Source organism: Caretta caretta, chromosome 9 (assembly GCF_965140235.1).
Source record: "Caretta caretta isolate rCarCar2 chromosome 9, rCarCar1.hap1, whole genome shotgun sequence".
NCBI lineage: Eukaryota > Metazoa > Chordata > Testudines > Cheloniidae > Caretta > Caretta caretta.
Genome location: NC_134214.1, coordinates 103,625,735 through 103,648,794, shown reverse-complemented (window position 1 = coordinate 103,648,794; position 23,060 = coordinate 103,625,735). Strand labels below are relative to the sequence as shown.

Genomic DNA, 23,060 nt, shown 5'->3' with positions numbered 1-23,060 from the left:
GAACATGTAAAGTGCCAAGTATTTTTAGGGAGGACAAGTGCATAATTTGGGCACTTCATGATACTCACCCATCTGAACATGCCACACCCCATTCTAGTATAGTTCCCTTCCACATCTGCCTTCCTAGCTCCTATTATGGCTATTTAAAGAGCTCAGCCCTCCCTGAGAAGGCAGCCTGTCACACACATCCCACCCACTATCTTCAGCATGGAGTTCTGGGGTCTGTGAAAGAATTCCCCCCCCGGCCCCTTTGCCTCCAACCTTGGCCTCTATTGAAGGCATATATTGCTCCCTTCTGCTGCTTCCTGGTATGAGGATCCTAGATCCCCAACAGAGTAGGCAGGCAGCTAAACCAGGGAGGATAAGAGGAGGTAATTCCCTCAGGACACATTGTGGATATGAATTCTAGCCCAGTTCCTCATTCCAACGAGCACAGACCTTACTTCCTCATCAGCAAAGCAGTTTAGTGGCTTCTTCAAAACCCTGGAGGTCAGTCAGCTCACAAGGTAACTAACAGCTGGTAACTTTATCAGTCAGAATAAGTTCAGTAGAACGAAAGTAATGACATGCCTCACTGCTTATAGCTGTTTATGTTTATTCTATTTTGCTTCCTAACACTCACTATCCCCAATAATGGTGCCTTACTATTCTAGATCTTCATTTCATCCTCAAAACTGGATTTACTTACTATTCTAGATCAGTTCCCAGTTTCACAGCAATATCTTCATATTCTTGTCTACTCTTAGCAATAAGTTCAAGACAACCAAGGCAAGTAAGCTGGGAGGCAGCAACCCGTGATGCAAGAGTTTCTCCTGTAAAAAGAGAAAAGAAAGTGATAACCAGTACTTCTTGATGCTTTACAGTTTATTTAATTTTTTTCTCCTGCCTGAGAAAACACACAAGGGGAGGTTGCTAGACTATCTGTTCTGGAAAGCCTGCTCACTAGCTAGAACTGGGAAGCACCTAATTTCTTTACTATCTATGAACTCTTCACACTAGATATTTACATATACAAGATCAAAATAAAAACAAGAAGGATTCACAGAATATCAGGGTTGGAAGGGACCTCAGGAGGTCACCTAGTCCAACCCCCTGCTCAAAGTAGGACCAATCCCCAACTAAATCATCCCAGCCAGGGCTTTGTCAAGCCTGACCTTAAAAACTTCTAAGGAAGGAGATTCCACCACCTCCCTAGGTAACGCACTCCAGTGTTTCACCACCCTCCTAGTGAAAAAGTTTTTCCTAATATCCAACCTAAACCTCGCCCACTGCAACTTGAGACCATTACTCCTCGTTCCATCATCTGCTACCACTGAGAACAGTCTAGATCCATCCTCTTTGGAACCCCCTTTCAGGTAGTTGAAAGCAGCTATCAAATCCCCCCTCATTCTTCTCTTCCACAGACTAAACAATCGCAGTTCCCTCAGCCTCTCCTCATAAGTCATGTGTTCCAGTCCCCTAATCATTTTTGTTGCCCTCTGCTGGACGTTTTCCAATTTTTCCACATCCTTCTTGTAGTGTGGGGCCCAAAACTGGACACAGTACTCCAGATGAGGCCTCACCAATGTCGAATAGAGGGGAACGATCACATCCTTCGATCTGCTGGCAATGCCCCTACTTATACAGCCCAAAATGCCATTGGCCTTCTTGGCAACAAGGGCACACTGTTGACTCATATCCAGCTTCTCGTCCACTGTAAACCCCTAGGTCCTTTTCTGCAGAACTGCTGCCTAGCCATTCGGTCCCTAGTCTGTAGCGGTGCATGGGATTCTTCCATCCTAAGTGCAGGACTCTGCACTTGTCCTTGTTGAACCTCATCAGATTTTTTTTGGCCCAATCCTCCAATTTGTCTAGGTCCCTCTGTATCCTATCCCTACCCTCCAGCGTATCTACCTCTCCTCCCAGTTTAGTGTCATCTTCAAACTTGCTGAGGGTGCAATCCACACCATCCTCCAGATAATTTATGAAGATATTGAACAAAACCGGCCCCAGGACTGACCCTTGGTGCACTCCACTTGATACCGGTTGCCAACTAGACATGGAGCCATTGATCACTACCCATTGAGCCCGACAATCTAGCCAACTTTCTATCCACCTTATAGTCCTTTCATCCAGCCCATACTTCTTTGTATACAGAATACTGTGAGAGACCGTGTCAAAAGCTTTGCTAAAGTCAAGGAACAACACGTCCACTGCTTTCCCCTCATCCACAGAGCCAGTTATCTCGCCATAGAAGGCAATTAGATTAGTCAGGCATGACTTGCCCTTGGTGAATCCATGCTGACTGTTCCTGATCACTTTCCTCTCTTCTTAGTGCTTCAGAATTGATTCCTTGAGAACCTGCTCCATGATTGAAGGTCTACAACAATTACATTCAGTATGAATTGTCACCATGTGACTACAATTTTGTTTCCCTGAGACATTACCTGGCATAGTAACCATGGGAGTCCCAGCCCAGAGTACATCCATCCCAGTAGTGTGCCCATTACAAAGTGGAGTATCTAGACAAACATCAGCCAACTGGCCCCTCCGCACATGTTCCTCTTTGGGGGCAACAGGAGAGAAGATGATTCGGTTCTGGGGAAGGCCCATGTTCTGTGCATATTGCTGAATATTGGGTTCTCCTACAGCTGGGAAACGCAACAGCCACAATACGCTGTTTGGAACTCGCTTCAGAATCTACAACCAAACCAGGAAGAAAATAAAGGGTAAGTGTGTTAAAAACATTCAGAAGCATCACCCTCCTGGATAGATCAGAACAAGCCAATAGTAGCAGGAAATCACAGAAATGTATGACTGGAAGGGCCCTCGATAGGTCATTTAATCCAGTCCTCTGCACTGAGGCAGGTCTAAGTACTATCTAGATCATTCCTGACAGGTGTTTGTCTAACCTGTTCCTAAAAGCCTCCAGTGACTTAGATTCCACAACCTCCCTAGGTAATTTGTTCCAGTGCTTAACTACCCTGATGGTTAGGAAGTTTTTCCTAATGTCTAACCTAAAACTCTCTTACTGCAATTTAAGCCCATTGCTTCTTGTCCAGTCCACTGGGTTAAGGAGAACAATTTATCACACTCCTCTTTATAACAGCCTTTTATGTACTTGATGACTTAGGTCCCCTCTCAGTCTTCTCTTCTCCAGATTGAAAAAATTTAATTTTTGTTTAATCTTGATTTGTAGGTCATGTTTTCTAGACATTTAGTCCGTTTTGTTGCTCTCCCTCAACTTCCCTACATCTTTCCCCAACTGTGGTACCCAGAACTGCACACAGCACTCCAGCTGAGGCATCACAATCAGTGCTGTCTTGTCTTGTTTGCAACACCCCCGCTAATACATCCCAGAATGACGTTTGCTTGTTTTGCGACAGTATTAAATATGAGTCAACAATGTAATACTGTTGGCAAAACAAGCAAACAACATTGTGGGATCTATTAGCAGGAGTGCTGTAAGCAAGACAGAAGATGTAATTCTTCCACTCTACTCAGCACTGATTGATAAGGCCTTAGCTGGAGCATGGAGATGGAGCATGCACCTCTCATTTCACTTTTGTACCACAGTTTGGGTGGAAGTAACATTTGCCAGTTAATTTTAATAAGACAAACAGCAGCATAAAGGGGTGTGTACCCACAGGAGATGAAACGACGAGGTATATTTAGCGTTCGTGAAAATGCTGGAGTCACAGCCTCAGAGACTGAAGTTTCCAATTTATTTACAGGGAGCATTATGCAGTAGTTCATAAGAACAGCCATACTTGGTCAGACCAAAGGTCCATCTAGCCCAATATCGTGTCTTCCAACAGTGGCCAATCCCAGGTGCCCCAGAAGGAATGAACAGAACAGGGAATCATAAAGTGATCCATCCACTGTTGCCCATTCCCAGCTTCTGGCAAACAGAGGGTAGGGCCCCATCCCTGCCCATCCTGGCTAATAGCCATTGATGGACCTAATCTCCATGAATTTATCTAATTCATTTTTGAATCCTGTTACAGTCTTGGCCTTATCATCATCCTCTGGCAAGGAGTTCCACAGGTTCAGTGTGTGTTGTGTGAAAAAATACATGTTTGTTTTAAACCTGCTGCCTATTAATTTCCATTTGGTGGCCCCTAGTTCTTGTGTTATGAGGAGTAAATAACACTTACTTACTTACTTTCTTCATACCAGTCATGATTTTATAGACCACTATCATATCATATCCCCCAAGCTGAAGTGTCCCAGTTTTATTAATCTATCCTCATACGGCAGCTGTTCCATACCCCTAATAATTTTTGTTGCCCTTTTCTGAACCTTTTCCAATTCCAATATATCTTTTTTGAGAATGGGCGACCGCATCTGCACACAGTATTCAAGATGTGGATTTATATAGAGGCAATATGATATTTTCTGTCTTATCTATCCGTTAATGATTCCCAACATTCTGTTTTCTTTTTTAACTGCTGCTACACATTGAATGGATGTTTTCGGAGAACTATCCAAAATGACTCCAAGATCTCTTTCTTGAGTGGTAACAGCTCATTTAGACCCCATCTTTTTATATGTATAGTTGGGATTATGTTTTCCAATGTGCATTACTTTGCATTTATCAGCAGTGTGAAACTTCCTTACAGTGCCTCATCAGTATGACTCAACATAAGAACAGCCATACCGGGTCAGACCAAGGGTCCATCTAGCCCAGTGTCCTTCCGACAGTGGCCAATCTCAGGTACATCAGAGGGAATGAACAGAACAGGTAATCAAGTGATCCATTCCCTGTCACTCTGACCAGAAGTGAGATGTTCAGCCTCTGTACCCATCTAATGGTTGACTTGTCAGGTAAGAGCACAGATAATGGTGCGAATAAGTGCCAGTTGTGGTGTAAACTGGACAGGACTAAACAGCTTATTATACAATTCCTATGGAAAAAAACTCTCAGAAGCATAACAATTTTCACTCAACTCGGATCAGATTTATAATGAGACTCAAAGAGATTCCAAATCCCATCATCATCCAATCCCCTATTCCGGAGAATGTTGTAAGGATTCAAAAAGGTTCATCCCAAATAAATATTCTCAACAAACCAAGCAAGGAAACTGAAATCTTTCCCTGACCTGAACAGGGGCAATTTAAGTTAAAGATCTGCTGCTCATTTTAAAACCGTTCCTGTAAACAAGACAGCAGTCAAATTATGGAGTTCTGATCTGAGACTTCGTAGCAAACGTAACTACTCACATTAGCCCACATCTGTAAAGTGGAAGGGTCAATCTTATATAGCTGGTTAAAGTTACAGTACACAACAGCATCCTCTGGTAACCCATACTGAGAGCGGGTGGTAACAATGATGGTACGTGGAACCTCTTCTCCAGTTGCTGCCTTGTTGTTAATCTAGGAAGAACATAAGAAAGTTCAACTATACAGCTAATTTAGAGCACTGAAATTCAGACCACAGGATACCTAATGAAATAATCCAGTAAAGTGTTTAACAGCATAAATTCTTACCTGAAAAGTTAAGTATCGGAGGTAGCCATGTTAGTCTGTATCCACAAAAACAAGGAATCTGGTGGCACCTTAAAGACTAACAGCTTTATTAGGGCTGTGATGGGTTGGATCACAGAAACCCTCTGGGAGCTACCATCTGATGTGCCTAGACTACTTCTGCTCCTGTTTTCCTGCCCTGGCATCTTAAGACTTCAATGCCCTGCCTGGTTTGAGCCAGACCCACGTTTGAACCACGTCCCCTAACAGCTGTAGGCTTAATTGAAAGCAATTTAGGAAGTGTTCCTGTCCTTGACTCTCAGATGCCCAACTCCCAATGGGGTCCAAACCCTAAATAAATCCATTTTACCCTGTATAAAGCTTACACAGGATAAACTCAAATTGTTCACCCTCGATAATACTGATAGAGAGATATGCACAGCTGTTTGCCCCCCAGGTATTAATACATACTCTGGGTTAATTAATAAGTAAAAAGTGATTTTATTAAATACAGAAAGTAGGATTTAAGTGGTTCCAAGTAGTGACAGACAGAACAAAGTGAATTACCAAGCAAAATAAAACAAAACACGCAAGTCTATATCTAATCAAACTGAATACAGATAAAAACCTCACCAGTTCCAGCTTCCTTTTACAGACTAATCTCCTTCTAGTCTGGGTCCAGCAATCACACACACCCCCTGTAGATACTGTCCTTTGTTCCAGTTTCTTTCAGGTATCTTTGGGGGTGGAGAGGCTCTCTCTTTACCCAGCTGAAGACAAAATGGAGGTGTCTCCCAAGGGTTTAAATAGACTCTCTCTTGTGGGAGGAGACCCTCTCCTCTCTCCTATGCAAAGTCCAGCTACACAATGGAGTTTTGGAGTCACCTGGGCAAGTCATATGTCCATGCATTACTGAGTTCATTACCAGCCAAGCCACATTCCTGGGAAAGCCCAGATGTGGACTGGCATCTCCAAGTTCATTGTTGGCTTAAGGTCTTCTTGACTGGGCACTTACTGAGAATAGTCGTTTCTCAGGAAGCTGTCCAACTGCTTCACTAAAACCTACTCAGAATCAAAGTATGCAACCAATATTCATAACTTCGAATACCAAAGTGATACATGCATACAAATAGGATTAATAGATTCAGTAGATCATAACCTTTACAGAGATGTGTTACATGGCATATGTAGCATAAAACACATTCTAGTTATGTCATATATACATTCATAAGTATACTTCCATTAAGGGAAAACTGGGGGTCAGATCTCCAGGAGGGGGGAGTTCATCCAGCTGACCTTTTGGGAACAGAAAGTGGGGCGTCCAAAGGGGTTTTACCAATCCAAGACACTCCATTAAAAGATGATGTTCTTGCTACGCTTGTAAGAGCTGAAGCTCTCTCTCCAAGACCGAAGGGGAAATCTCTCTGTATGGGTGAAACTTCACAAGGGAGTGGGGTCCAGCCCAGAGAAATTCTAGAGGGAGAGGTCAAGGGCAGGCATGGTTGCAGTATTCCCTTTCCCTGCCAAAGCCCCGAACACATGCCTGAATTAAAAGCCTTCTCCAAAGTGGCAGAAGAATCTGCATCACAGTGCATACCGGGGGCATAAAGAACTAGGAAAATGCAGTAGACACTAAACAAGCTAAATCATGTGAACAAAGCCTGTCCACCGTAGATTTGCTGTTAATCTTGTGTCTTTTGCTAATTCATCCATGGGTTAAAACAAAGGAGTTAATACTAGTGGTTAATGCTTTAAAGATGTGGGACATACCCGATTTGTGGAAGAAAGTGTTGTACATGCTAGGGATGGTGACAACACAGCCCCACAAGCATGTTACTTTTCAGCCTATACCTGTAAACAGATTGGAAGCTTGGCACAGCAGCAAAAGCATAACAGGCCCATGCTGCTATGTAGAAGGGGAAACTGAGGCACACCGCCTTATGGCATTGGTGGCTAAATGGAAAACAACAGAACACCACTGGCCATCACATATAGCCCCCAGCTAAAACCTCTCCAGCACATAATCAATGATCTACAACCTATCCTGGAAAAGGATCCCTCACATTCTATAACAGATTTAAAAGTAGCTATACTTGAACAAAAACACACTTCAGAAACAGACTTCAAAGAGAAACAGCAGAACTAAAATTCATTTGCAAATTTAACACCATTAATTTGGGCTTGAATAGGGACTGGGAGTGGCTGGCTCATTACAAAAGCAGCTTTGCCTCTCCTGGAATTGACACCACCTTATCTATCATTGGGAGTGGACTACATCCACCCTGATCTAATTGGCCCTGTCAACACTGGTTCTCCACTTGTGAGGTAACTCCCGTCCCTTCATGTGTCATTATATAATGCCTGCATCTGTAATTTTCACTCCATGCATCTGAAGTGGTGTTTTACCCACGAAAGCTTATGCCCTAATAAATCTGTTAGTCTTTAAGGTGCCACCAGACTCCTGGTTATTTTTACCTGAAGAGTTGATTCAAGTTATGTCAAATATGAGGAAAAGGAAGGTTACTCACTTGTAACCAAAATACTTTGAGACATAGCTGCACGTTCACACACTAGAAATGTATTCATGGTGTGTTAGGATACAAATATTCAGGCCTGTCCGTAAAGGCCTATACTCTAAGAAATTAGGTGTATTCTTATCACTTGGCTAGTTATAGAGGTATAAAAAAAAGAATCAAAATCATTGTCTGCCAGTGTAAGAGCTTTCTCTTACTGTGTCTGTCTGAGGCCCTGTTCTTAGGTTAAGGCCTTTGGCTAAGCAGCAGAGGCAGCCATAAGCTGGGAAGCGAATGGTCAGATCCTCACCTTCTAAACTAGTCACATTGAAAGAAGGTGCTATTGGGCTGTTAGGAATACAATCCTGTCCTGATAATGCCTATCGCCTCCAGAGAAAGGGAAGTGCCTAGAAGATGTAAAAGGAAACTTAGTTTGATAGCATCCTGTCTGGCAAGAACTCACTTATCAATAGCTGGGATGTGAAATCCTCATTTCTTTGTTGTTCTATCACTGTAGTCACCATTTCCCTATTGTTTGTCTGCATAATCTCTGTCTGGTTCTGTGATTGTTCCTGTCTGCTGTATAATTAATTTTGCTGGGTGTAAACTAATTAAGGTGGTGGGATATAATTGGTTAAATAATCAGTAAAATGATTGGTTAAGGTATAGCTAAGCAGAACTCAAGTTTTACTATATAGTCTGCAGTCAATCAGGAAGTGAGTGGGGGGTGGGAATGGGAACAGGGGTGGGGAAATTGGAATCATGTTTAGTTAAGGGCAGGAATGGGAACAGGGACACAGGTAAGGCTCTGTGGTGTCAGAGCTGGGAAGGGGGACACTAAGGACGGAAACTGGAATCATGCTTGCTGGAAGTTCACCCCAATAAACATTGAATTGTTTGCACCTTTGGACTTCGGGTATTGTTGCTCTCTGTTCATGCGAGAAGGACCAGGGAAGTAAGTGGGTGAAGGAATAAGCCCCCTAACATGGTGCAACTTGGATTAGTGGAACCTTCTTGGAACAAAACCTACTGGAGCACTTGCACACTTCCTGCCCTTCCCCTCGCAGCTCTAAACATCTGGAGGACAGAGCTATAAAGGGGGCAGGGCATAGTTTCTCCTACTACCACCTCCTCCTACAGTCTCAAGTTGAAAAGAGGGAGACAGAGATAGCATCTATATCTGAACAGCTCACAAGTAAAGGAGACTGTTCCCTCAACATTGGACATAGCAACTGATCCAGACAAGAGACCCCTGATGCAGGGCACTTCCCTTGAACCATTTTGGGAGATGGCTGCCTTTCTTCAGCCCTTTTAAATACAGGGCAAAACCTTAGACAAGGCTAATATTACCTCATGCCATATAAGGAAGGTGATCTTCCAGTCTGAAATATTGGAACAGAGTGTTGATTACAATCTCTAGCTCCCCTGATCCAAGAAAAGATGTCACACCATGAGTGGTTTGATTCTGTATAAGTGTGGATTTGAGGTGTTTTCTATGAGTCATAACAATGGCTTAATTATATGAAAAGCCAAAATTCACAGTCTAACCTCCTACATAAAAAAGACCATAGAATTTCCCCCAAAATAATTCCTTCTGAACTAGAGCATATATCTTTAAAAAAAAAAAATCTTATCTTGATTTCAAAACAGATGGAGAATCCACCAAAACTGTAGGTAAAACTGTTCCACTGGATAGTTACCCTTATTGTTAAAAATTTACATCTTATTTTCCAATCTGAATTTGTCTATCTTTAACTTCCAGACACTGGATCTTGACGTTTGGATCTAGACCACTGGCTCTCAAACTTTTGTACTGGTGACCCCTTTCACATAGCAAGCGACCCCCCTTACACATTAAAAACACTTTTAAGTATATTTAATACTTAAATATAAGTATTTTCGACCCGATGAGTCAAAAGAATAGTAAATATGGCAGGCGACCAGCTTGGCTTAATGGTGAAATCCTAGCGGATATTAAACATAAAAAAGAAGCTTACAAGAAGTGGAAGGTTGGACATATGACCAGGGAAGAGTATAAAAATATTGCTCGGGCATGTAGGAATGATATCAGGAGGGCCAAATCGCACCTGGAGCTGCAGCTAGCAAGAGATGTCAAGAGTAACAAGAAGGGTTTCTTCAGGTATGTTGGCAACAAGAAGAAAGCCAAGGAAAGTGTGGGCCCCTTACTGAATGAGGGAGGCAACCTAGTGACAGAGGATGTGGAAAAAGCTAATGTACTCAATGCGTTTTTTGCCTCTGTCTTCACTAACAAGGTCAGCTCCCAGACTGCTGCGCTGGGCATCACAAAATGGGGAAGAGATGGCCAGCCCTCTGTGGAGATAGAGGTGGTTAGGGACTATTTAGAAAAGCTGGACGTGCACAAGTCCATGGGGCCGGACGAGTTGCATCCAAGAGTGCTGAAGGAATTGGAGGCTGTGATTGCAGAGCCATTGGCCATTATCTTTGAAAACTCGTGGCAAACGGGGGAAGTCCCGGATGACTGGAAAAAGGCTAATGTAGTGCCAATCTTTAAAAAAGGGAAGAAGGAGGATCCTGGGAACTACAGGCCAGTCAGCCTCACCTCAGTCCCTGGAAAAATCATGGAGCAGGTCCTCAAAGAATCAATCCTGAAGCACTTGCATGAGAGGAAAGTGATCAGGAACAGCCAGCATGGATTCACCAAGGGAAGGTCATGCCTGACTAATCTAATCGCCTTCTATGATGAGATTACTGGTTCTGTGGATGAAGGGAAAGCAGTGGATGTATTGTTTCTTGACTTTAGCAAAGCTTTTGACACGGTATCCCACAAGTATTCTTGTCAACAAGTTAAGGAAGTATGGGCTGGATGAATGCACTACAAGGTGGGTAGAAAGCTGGCTAGATTGTCGGGCTCAACGGGTAGTGATCAATGGCTCCATGTCTAGTTGGCAGCCGGTGTCAAGTGGAGTGCCCCAGGGGTCGGTCCTGGGGCCGGTTTTGTTCAATATCTTCATAAATGATCTGGAGGATGGTGTGGATTGCACTCTCAGCAAATTTGCGGATGATACTAAACTGGGAGGAGTGGTAGATACGCTGGAGGGGAGGGATAGGATACAGAAGGACCTAGACAAATTGGAGGATTGGGCCAAAAGAAATCTGATGAGGTTCAATAAGGATAAGTGCAGGGTCCTGCACTTAGGACGGAAGAATCCAATGCACCGCTACAGACTAGGGGCCGAATGGCTAGGCAGCAGTTCTGTGGAAAAGGACCTAGGGGTGACAGTGGACGAGAAGCTGGATATGAGTCAGCAGTGTGCCCTTGTTGCCAAGAAGGCCAATGGCATTTTGGGCTGTATAAGTAGGGGCATAGCGAGCAGATCGAGGGACGTGATCGTTCCCCTGTATTCGACATTGGTGAGGCCTCATCTGGAGTACTGTGTCCAGTTTTGGGCCCCACACTACAAGAAGGGTGTGGATAAATTGGAGAGAGTCCAGCGAAGGGCAACAAAAATGATTAGGGGTCTAGAACACATGACTTATGAGGAGAGGCTGAGGGAGCTGGGATTGTTTAGTCTGCAGAAGAGAAGAATGAGGGGGGATTTGATAGCTGCTTTCAACTACCTGAAAGGGGGTTCCAAAGAGGATGGCTCTAGACTGTTCTCAATGGTAGCAGATGACAGAACGAGGAGTAATGGTCTCAAGTTGCAGTGGGGGAGGTTTAGATTGGATATTAGGAAAAACTTTTTCACTATGAGGGTGGTGAAACACTGGAATGCGTTACCTAGGGAGGTGGTAGAATCTCCTTCCTTAGAGGTTTTTAAGGTCAGGCTTGACAAAGCCCTGGCTGGGATGATTTAACTGGGAATTGGTCCTGCTTCGAGCAGGGGGTTGGACTAGATGACCTTCTGGGGTCCCTTCCAACCCGGATATTCTATGATTCTAATACCATTATAAATGCTGGAGGCTGACAGCTCGCGACCCCCCATGTAATAACCTCGTGACCCCCGAGGGGTCCCAACCCCCAGTTTGAGAACCCCTGATCTAGACTGACCTTAGTCAGTTAGACTGAAGAATCTATGATCAAATATTTGTTCCCCACATAGATACTAAAAGATTCATCATGTTGCCTCTTAATCTTCTCTTTGTTGATATAAGTAGACTGAGCTCCTTATGTCTTTCACTATAAAGGCATATTTTCTAAGCTTTAAGTATTCTCCTGGTTCTTCTCTGAACCCTCGCTAATTTAGCAACATCCACAATTCAAGGAGGATACCAGAACTGGATGCAGTATTGCAGCAGTGGTCACACCAGTGCCAAATGCATATTAGCCGTTTTGGCCACAGTGTTACTCAGCTGTTTATCCTAGGAAGCAGTGACCGAAAAAGATTGAGGGGTTAAGATGGATAGAGTCCTTCATCCTGTAAGTATAGCCTACACTCTGTTCCTAGATACGTGTACATTTAGCCATATTAAAACATGTTTACTTACACCTAGCTTGCCAAGCAATCCAGATCACTTTATCAGTGGCCCATCATTTACCACTCCAATTTGTGTCATCTGTAAACTATCAGTTATGATTTTATGTTCTCTTCCAGGTCATTGATGAAAGTTAAACAGCACAGGTCCAAGAACGGATCCCTGCAGGACCACTTTGCAAAAGCAGCTGCTCGATGATGATCCCCCATTTACAATTACATTTTAAGAGCTATCAGTTAACCAGCTTTTAATCCATTTAATGTGTGCCATGTTAATTTTGAATTGTTCTAAATTCTTAAACTTCTATAAGGCATTTGACTTGGTACTCCATGACATTTTGATTAAGTATATCATATCAACTTCTTTTTCAAGATTAGTATAATTTAAGGAAAAAGAAAAGGGAAGAAATAAAGATAGTTTGACAGAATCAACGTCTGGAGGGGAATCAACATTATGGTCCAGCAAGCTTTTCAGCCAGATCTTTTTAAACTCTTGGATGCAGGTAATCCAGACCAACTGATTTTAAAGCATGTTTGGTTGGATCTAATCTTTACATATGCACAACGACTGGGACCTTAGGTTTTGTTCCAGGCACAGAGGCAAATGCCTGAAATGGGACATTACCGGGCTTTTTAATCCCATCAGGGGTCTGAGCGGAGGCTGTCCTTCAAGTACTGGAATTAACTAAGAAACTTAACAGTAAAAAGTCACCAGGACCAGACGGCATTCACCCAAGAGTTCTGCAAGAACTCAAATGTGAAATTGTGCAACTATTAACTATGGTTTGTAACCTGTCCTTTAAATCGGATACTGTACCCAATGACTGGAAGATAGCTAATGTAACGCCAATATTTAAGAAGGGTTCTAGAGGTGATCCTGGCAATTACAGACTGGTAAGTCTAACGTCAGTACCGGGCTAAAGAATAAAATTGTCAGACACATAGAAGAACAGAAATTGTTACGCAAAAGTCAATATGGTTTCTGTAAAGGGAGATCATGACTTACTAATCTATTAGAGTTCTTTGAGGGGGTCAACAAATGTGGACAAGGGGGATCCAGTGGACAGAGTGTACTTAGATTTCCAGAAAGCCTTTGACAAGGTCCCTCACCAAAGACTCTTACGTAAATTAAGTTGTCATGGGATAAGAGGGAAGATCCTTTCATGGATTAAGAACAGGTTAAAAAAAAAAAAAAGACAGGGAACAAAGGGTAGGAATAAATGGTAAATTTTCAGAATGGAGAGAGGTAACTAGTGGTGTTCCCCAAGGGTCAGTCCTAGGACCAATCCTAGTCAACTTATTCATAAATGATCTGAAGAGAGGGGTAAACAGTGAGGTGGCAAAGTTTGCAGATGATACTAAACTGCTCAAGATGGTTAAGACCAAAGCAGACTGTGAAGAACTTCAAAAAGATCTCACAAAACTAAGTGCTTGGGTAACAAAATGGCAAATGAAATGTAATGTGGATAAATAAAAAGTAATGCACATTGGAAAAAATAACCCCAATTATACATACAATATGATGGGGGCTAATTTAGCTACAACTAATCAGGAGAAAGATCTTGGCGTCATCATGGATAGTTTTCTGAAGATATCCACGCAGTGTGCAGCGGCAGTAAAAAAGCAAGCAGGATGTTAGGAATCATTAAAAAAGGGATAGAGAATAAGACGGAGAATATCTTATTACCCTTATATAAATCTATGGTATGCCCACATCTTGAATACTGCTTACAGATGTGGTCCCCCCATCTCAAAAAAGATATACTGGCATTAGAAAAGATTCAGAAAAGGGCAACTAAAACGATTAGGGGTTTGGAACGGGTCCCATATGAGGAGAGATTAAAGAGGCTAGGACTTTTCAGGTTGCAAAAGAGGAGACTAAGGGATGATATGATAGAGGTCTATAAAATCATGAGTGGTGTGGAGAAAGTGAATAAGGAAAAGTTATTTACTTGTTCCCATAATATAAGAACTAGGGGCCACCAAATGAAATTAATATGCAGCCGGTTTAAAACAAATAAAAGGAAGTAGTTCTTCACTCAGTACACAGTCAACCTGTGGAACTCCTTGCCTGAGGAGGTTGTGAAGGCTGGGACTATAACAGGGTTTGAGAGAGAACTGGATAAATTCATGGAGGTAAGGTCCATTAATGGCTATTAGCCAGGATGGGTAAGGAATGGTGTCCCTAGCCTCTGTTTGTCAGAGGGTGGAGATGGATGGCAGGAGAGAGATCACTTGATCATTACCTGTTAGGTTCGCTCCCTCTGGGGCACCTAGTATTGGCCACTGTCGGTAGACAGGATACTGGGCTGGATGGACCTTTGGTCTTACCCAATATGGCTGTTCTTATGTTCTGGCTTATCACTGTGTTTTGGAACCAGAACGTTTACCCACTAATGCTTCCTGCAATGATACAGCTTGGAGAGGATTCTGATGCTCCTTTCTGGCCCAGAGTGAGAAGGTGCTGCATATGGAACAATGAGAAGGCAAATGACCTTCCTCAAAGGAAGCCAAACAATGCACATGTGCATTTGTATTAGGAAAAGCAGCAGAGCAAGAGGCATCTCTCTTGAACTATGGTTTCTCCATCTATGGTTCCAGTGTGTCAGAACTAATGACATTTGCCAGAGTATTTTGTTAAAAAAAAAACAAACAAGAAAATAACTAAGCAAAATAAGGCAGCACTCACCCCAGGAATGATGCACTTGTGCAAATGTGGGTCCAAGGACCCAGCTAGGCTGCTGGTCCATCTGTTACCAGGGTTAGAAGGAACTGAGGTGGACAGTGTGCCACAACCCCTTTCATAGTCTACTCTTCAGATGTTCTGCTCCTTCCCTTATGGCTCTGAAGGCACGAGCATGTTCCACTAGACCTTGCTATTAGAAGGTTCCATCAGTCCAAGCTACACCACCAACATATCCCAAGTGTGGGAATGTGCAGAGGCCACTTAAAATTTTAAATACGCTATCTTGCAATCTCTTGTAGTTCCTCTGGTTTCTTAACTGTTTTAGATAGTAAACTCCTTGGGGCAAGGACTATATGTACATTGGTCTTGTACAGCAATAAGCACAGGATCAGCACTTAAAACAACTGGCTTTAATAGGACATGATCATACATAGTAAGGACGGATTAGAGGGCCATGAACAAGGAACAAAAAATTACATATCGAGTTGAGGTTTATCTAGTGGGGTGCTTCAGTTAATTACATCCAGTCATATTACATCTTTAATCATTTGGAAGACTTAAGAAAATTCACACACAATGGTAATTCAGAAGTGTTCTGAAGATATAATAGAACCCAGAGACTTTAGAAATATGGGCAGAAAAACATTACATCTGAAAAAATGCAAATTAAGACAGCTGTATGGCAATGTCTAAAACAGTTTAAGTGGGAAGATTGAGAGGGTAATTAGATATGAGCTTGCAATGTGATCTGGCAAGAAGAAGAACTAATTTGATTTAGAACTGCATATGGAAAGGCAAAACATGTAATTTGTCCAGCTACACAGCACTGGCATGATAAGACCATGATAAGAAATCTGCATTCTGTTTGTCCCCTTTTTCACAACAGGTAGCTAAAATGAAGAAAATTCAAAGAAGAGTAACAAAATCATTTAAAAACTCAAGGGATTAATTTATATTATGAGAAAAAATAAAATATTGATTCAAGATGGAGGGAAGAGAAGTTACAAGGGAATAAAGAGGGAGGAGAAAAACAGTTTTCTATCCTACTTGGCCTCACCTGTGTAGTTGCTAGTCCATTGCTAATGTTGAATCCATTGATTGTTATCTGAATTTGTCCACGATTAATCATCTCAATCACAGCTTCTGCAATTGTATTCATAGGAATGACTGGCATACTGAGGGCAGCATTGCTGTCTGCATTGTCTCCACTATCAGGGCACTTCATCTAAGAAATCGTGCAAGATTCATCAGTGAGAAAATGCTGCGTTCAGTCTACTAGGGCAGAGTGCAAAGAAGTGAAGTTCTCACCTTAACAATTTTGACATCAGGGAGGCTGTCAAGGAATGCCTTCAAGTCTATGCCATTCAAAACAATCCTGTTATCATAAATATGGCCATTGGACTTGAAATCAATGACTGCTTTTTTCTATGGAGCAAGAAAACAAGTTTCAATTTACAACATTCCATTGCCAAATTACTGTACTGAATATAAGTTCCTAGAGAAGCGCAAGTCCCCACTAGATAATCAATACTATTGGCTTTCCTTTCCATCGCTGTCTCTTACCTTCAGGTGGGGGAACATATTAGCATGGTCTCCAATAAAGAAAGTGTTTGGCATGTAAGCCAGTTTCTCAGAATATTGCTCTGCCACATCAACTGGGGAAGTTTCTTGATCTGTGATGATATAATCCATGAACAGCGCTCCACTGGTTCCAGGGTATCCCAGCCACATAGCCTACAAGCCAAGCCAAAAAGCAACAGATTTTAATCTCAAGTGTGGACAAACCATACGTGCAACTGTATAACCTGCTCTGATTCAGCATCTCTCTACCAAGGTTCTCACACGGATTCTCAAATGGCTGAAACCCGACAAAATGAGAGAATTGTCGCCAATCATTGGAATAATGACAAATTAAAAAAAAACAAAAAAACACACCCTGTGACAATTATGGCCAGAAATCCATCAAGGACACAGAGTCAGCTATACTCAGTTGTGAAGTTGGGTATTAACCAGTCACCTCAGTTTCTTTGACCTGTTTGGAGACTGCAGTGGCCTGGAATTAGACGGTCCTCAGGTTTCTCTCCCCCTTGTCGAGATTTAAGCTAATTCTCCATGCTGCTCATGTGACTTATGAACCTAAGTCTCATTGAAAGTCAAAAGGACATAAGGTGCTTTAAATTTTTTTTACCATTAGTCTCTTCCTCCTTTGATTAGTGTACTGTATGACAGTATAGGTTGGATTTGTCCCACTGCATTCAGCAGGGTGTTAAAAACAGACACTTCATCCACACAAGCAGGGCCAGGAAGCCACTGGTTCCTCCTCTGGATATATGTGGGGGTGGGATAGGTTGGGAGAAGGAACCTAGCAGCTTACATAGCAGCAGCAATGCTAGTTTTCTAGAAGGGAAGTGGAATAGCTAAGAGCAGAGAGTTAGGAGATGCTGCTTTTTTGTTGTGGGAGGAAAGGCTCGAGCCACTTCTGCTTTTTCCAGAGGGGAGGGGAAATAAGGAGCAGATTGCCCCAAGTAGACAAGAGGAGCTAGGCACACAGGGTTTCCTGAACATCCAAGAGGGATGCAGTCCCAAAGGAACCCTGCAAAGAGGAAAGGGTTCACAACCACTACTAGTTAAATGGAGGTGAGATGGTAAGAGTGAACAAGCCCAAAATTAAATGAAAGCCCAAAATTAAATGAAAACCCATAAATCATTTTACAGTCAGTGACAATTTTCACACATTTGTAGGTCTTCTTTGGGCCGGTTGGCTCTTTTGAAAAACAGTTATCACATATAGCTGCAACAGTAGAGCAGCGAGTCCAAAACGTCTAACAGACCAGCATTTGCACTGCTTCAAGAACCTCACAGAAGGACATTCAAGGTGGTGTTTAGCTTAAACTATCCTTTTCTCAGACCAACTAATTGAAACATCTACCCACTGACGACTCAACTGATTCAGATCTGCTTTATAGGATACAAGGCTGTTCAGTGCCAGATACCAAAGTCAGCATCTAGTAAATAAGACTACTCCCATTGTTTTGCAGGAGCGTTTCTGCAACCAGTACACTTACACACACTTATGCTCGGACAAGGAACAAAAATCTACGTCTTCCTTCCCTACTGGCAAAAGGCAGATTGCTGTTCTTACTCCTGGAGGTGTACAGATGCCATGGTGATGGGCGCCAATCTGAGAACCTATCTGTCCCACTTAGCAAGGTTCTGAAATGGATGGGTAAAAGGGACAGCTCTCTTCTTTTGCACATCAACTGGTATCAAAAGGTCAGAGAAGACATTAGGACCACAGATTGGATTATGCATCAGAGTAGGTCACTACTGAGCTGACTGACCACAAGAATCCCTTGGTATGGCATTCCACAATACCACTGAATATGTTCCTGAATTAGCATACCTCTTCACTACCTGTGTATTTCATCTATTTTTATTTTAATCTGCAAAAAGACTAGATGAAACAAGGATTTAAAATCCCAAGGAAACCTCAAGATTAATCCATCACCTACCAGCAGGCTCACTAGCTATGGCTGCTAACAGGAGCAATCAGAAGGAGCTGCTCAACTATCTGTAGGAAAAATCAGAAGTGAAAGCACTAATGAATAGGGTCCTACCAAATTCAGTGCCATGAAAAACATGTCACGGACCATGAATTCAGATTTCACGGAAGGAGACCAGGTCTTTTGCGTGCTTTTACCCTATACTATACAGATTTCAGCGTTTCTCAAATTGGGGTCCAAAAGGGAGTTGTAAGGGGGTTGCAAAGTTATTTTAGGGAGGTCATGGTATTGCCACCCTTACTTCAGGCGGCTGTAGGCTGGGCACCCAGCTCTGAAGGCAGTGCCTTGCTAGCAGCAGCGCAGAAGTAAGGGTGGCAATACCATACCAGGCCATCCTTACGTCTGTACTGCTGCTTGCGACAGCTCTGCCTTTAGAGCTGGGATCCCGGCCAGCAACCGCCACTCTCCAGCTGCCCAGGTCTGAAGGCAGCACTGCTGCCAGGAGCAGCACAGAAGTAAGGGCAGCAACACTACAACCCATCCTTCAATAACCTTGTGACCCCCCCCCCCCCCCACACACACTTCTTTTTGGGTCAGGACCCCTACAATTACAACACTGTGAAATTTTAGATGTACATAACTGAAATCATGACATTTATGATTTTTAAAATCCTATGACCATGAAATTGACCAAAATGGACCATAAATTTGGTAGGGCCCTGCTAATGAGAAGTACCACTCATGCTGCAAGGCAAGAATAGCTTACCTGCTGATATGTGTGCATGCTGCAACAGTCCAAGACTGTTTAGCTTTGGGACCTCCCTAGTCTGATATTGGAGACAGAGACACAGGAGTGAGAATTCTGTGTACACAGCACCCTTAAAGAATTAAAAGTCTACAGGCCAAACTGTATCTTCAAGAATATTTGTGCTCTTTGAGGAACCCAGTCTCCTTATCTGTACTAAAAGGTTTTAGCACACCTAAGGCAAGGTAAAATAAATCACAAACACGACAGCTCTCTCTTGCTACTTACATTTTTCCAGTATTTTTTCAGAAAAACTTTGGAAACGGCAGTTCTATGTTGGCCACAGAAAGCCTCCAAGTGCAGAATGAGTTCAAATAACTCAATCAATCCAGTGTGCATTTTAAACCAAGGACACAATTATCCAACAATACAGCAGCAGTGAAGGATTGAAAGATGGCCTAGCATACAGGACACTGGACTGACACTTGAGACCAGAATTCAATTCCCAGTTCCACCACCACACCCTGATGTGCCCTGCCCTGTCTCTCCATTCCTTATCGATGGAATGAAATATCCCTGCCTACCAGGAGTCTTGCGAGGATAAAATCCATTAACGATGAGAGGCATCAGGATACTACAGAATTGCAGATCCTGTAAGTATCCACATATTGATAACAGTAAACTGCTCTAACTCTTTTGTATGGCAGAATGAAATAAATTTGCTTTATAGAATTTTATAACATGGCTTGAGATCACTAACTTAAAATGGAGCTCATCTACAACAGATTAAAGGTGTATCCAACAGTTCCAGCTCACCTATATATTTAAAATGTCACTACCTTGAGTATTTCCACCATCCAGGGTTTCCTCTTAGTAGCATTAATCTTCCACTATGTGTTGGTATTGAGTTATTTTAATTTGAACATGGTATGTTTGCATATATGCACTGTAAGGACTTTGGTGTCAGTATACCACAGCATGTTCAAATCGCACCTGGTTCAGCACAATGTTTACAGCATTATCTGATGCTGTGTTACCAAAAAATATTGTGCTTATTCAATCATGTACTCAACCTGTATGGAATTATTCTTGTTCATGGAAATAAATTCCACAGAGGCAGAAACCAGGCACAACTGGTTTCTCCTAGTTGTATCCTTCCTGCAAAGATTCAAAGCTGAGGCCTCGTACCAAACAGCATGACTGACAACATTGCTTAAAATATCTGCTCTCACCAGAACAAGACGCTAGCATGCTCAGGAACCATGAAGCTATGTTTATTCTTTCCTTTGGAATATTATTCAACATATAAATATTGGAAAAAGGGAGCTAATTGTATATAAACCAAACAATTATTTTATTCATACACTACTCCTTTCAGAGCAATGCTCACTTTCATTCAGTCCCGTATGGATCAACATGCCATTTCCACAGCACTCCTAACTTAAAGGAGAGGAGAGAGAAACCAGCCTGTTCTATGACCATGCTGAGCAATGCTCTTACATCAGACAGAGCTCTCCAAACACTGTTTAATTCCTTTACCTGGATAGGTGCTGGTCTGAGAGCAAACAGCTCATTACGGGCTCCCTTAGTATAGCCATTCATGTTAATGAGGATGTGTATCCCATCCTGGTGAATGCGATCTGCTGCCTTTCCATTACATGGTATCTAAAATACAAGAATCAAGAACATACATTACTAATTATTCTTACTTTATCACTGAAAGGCCAAAAGCAAGATTAGAAGTCAGCACACCAACAAGTTTAATATATAGAAAAACTTTAAACAGCACTATATAGTTCAGATTAAATTTACAGCTAGCTCAAGTTTCTCATATCCACTTCCCCCAAATAAAGATGCTATGAGTGACAATAGTCACTCAGTTAACCCTGAAAAAATACTCTGAGGGCAAGCATGTCCAAGTTCACTCAGACATTTGGTATGATAGCAGGCCCAGAGAGCTAGAGAAGTGAGTATTCACCCATGCTCCAATACATCTGTTAGTCTATAAAGGTGCCACAGAACTCTGCCGCTTTTACATATCCAGACTAACACGCTACCCTTCTGATACTTATCAATTATGGAGACTTCTGTTGGTGAGAGAGCTGCTTTCACAGACTCAGACTAAGGTCAGAAGGACTATCATGATCATCTTGTCTGACCTCCTGCACATTGCAGGCCACAGACTCTCACCCACTCACTCTTATAACAGATCCCTAACCTCTGGCTGTATTATTGAAGTCCTCAAATCATGGTTTAAAGACATGAAGTTACAGAGAATCCACTATTTACACTAGTTTAAATCTGCAAGTGACCCGTGTCCCGTTCTACAAAGGAAAGGGTTTCTGCCCATCTGACTGGGAAAATTCCTTCCTGACCCCACATATGGCAATCAGTTAGACCCGCAGCATGTAGGCAAGACCCACCAAACACCTGGGAAAGCATTTTCTGTAGTAACTCAGAGCTCTCCCCATCTAGTGTCCAATCACCAGCTGTTGGAGATATTTGCTGTTAGCAGTCACAGATTGGCTACGTGCCATTGTAGGCTCTCTCACCATACCATCCCCTCCATAAAAATTTACCAAGCTGAGTCTTGAAGCCAGTGAGGATTTCTGCCCCCGTGACTCTCCTTGGAAGGCTATTCCAGAACTTCATTCCTCCAATAGTTAGAAACCTTCACTCAATTTCAAGCCTAAACTTGTTAATGGCTAGTTTATATCCATTTGTTCTTGTGTCCACATTGGCGCTTAAATAACTTCTCTCCCTCCCTGGTATTTATCCCTCTGATGTATTTATAGAGCGCAATCATATCTCCGCTCAGCCTTCGTTTGGTATGGCTAAACAAGCCAAGCTCTTTGGGCCTCCTCTCAAGGTAAGTTTTCCATTCCTCAGAGCATCCTAGTAGCCCTTCTCTGCACCTGTTCCAGTCTGAATTCATCTTAAACATGGGAGACCAGAATTGCACACAGTATTCCAGATGAGGTCTCACCAATACCTTGTATAATGGTACTAACATTTCCCTGTTTCTACTGGAAATATCTTGCCTAATGCATCCTAGGACTGCATTAGCCTTTTTCATGGCCACATCACATTGATCACAGGATGACTATGAGCTGCCAATAAATACACTCAGGTCTGAAGTGAATGGTGTAGCCTGATGTAATGACTTTTCCAATGATTGTCTGAAATTGGAAAGAATCCCATTGGAAAGGATGATGCAGCAACAGGTCCAGGTGGTAGAGTGAGTCATGGCTTTCAACCAACGTATAAAAAAAAAAAGTTTGCTGGAAGCTGTTGGCTGGGTGGTGACAGTGGATGAGAAATTTTCCCTCTGAAACTGAACCTACTCCCTGGGTGGTTCTGCCATCCTCTAATATGTACTGTGCGGGACAAGATCTTTAAGCTGTCTGTGATCATTTCCTTTTTGTCACAATTAGCGTAGATGCCCAATGATCAAGAGGCGGCTCCTGAATCCTATAGCGAGTGGAGAGACTTCAGCAGTTCCACAGAAAAAAACTTGAGACATTCAAAAGGGAAATCTTCAACTGTGTCCTGGACCTCTTGGGGAAACCTGGAGGACTGCAGACATGAATCAGTAGCTGGTCTCAAGGATAACTCCATGAGGAGTAACATGAGCCGGTCTTTCTGCAACTTCCTAGATCAGATCTTGAAGCCAGTGCAGACCCTACGTTTAGACAGGATATGGGCCTTCCCAAG

The 23,060-nt window shown here is 42.6% G+C and overlaps 1 protein-coding gene across 2 annotated transcripts in view; it reads right to left on the bottom strand.

Moving 5' to 3' along the window:
- Positions 1-23,060, bottom strand: part of OGT (O-linked N-acetylglucosamine (GlcNAc) transferase) — a 79,098-nt gene that overhangs the window by 2,259 nt on the left and 53,779 nt on the right. For both annotated transcript variants that reach the window (XM_048864931.2, XM_048864932.2), the window contains exons 15-21: positions 20,886-21,011; positions 16,662-16,832; positions 16,407-16,523; positions 16,156-16,323; positions 5,203-5,355; positions 2,427-2,679; positions 689-812 (exon numbers count right to left, since the gene is read on the bottom strand). In XM_048864931.2, coding sequence (XP_048720888.1) covers positions 689-812; positions 2,427-2,679; positions 5,203-5,355; positions 16,156-16,323; positions 16,407-16,523; positions 16,662-16,832; positions 20,886-21,011 — 1,112 coding nt within the window. The remainder of the gene's footprint in view (positions 1-688; positions 813-2,426; positions 2,680-5,202; positions 5,356-16,155; positions 16,324-16,406; positions 16,524-16,661; positions 16,833-20,885; positions 21,012-23,060) is intronic.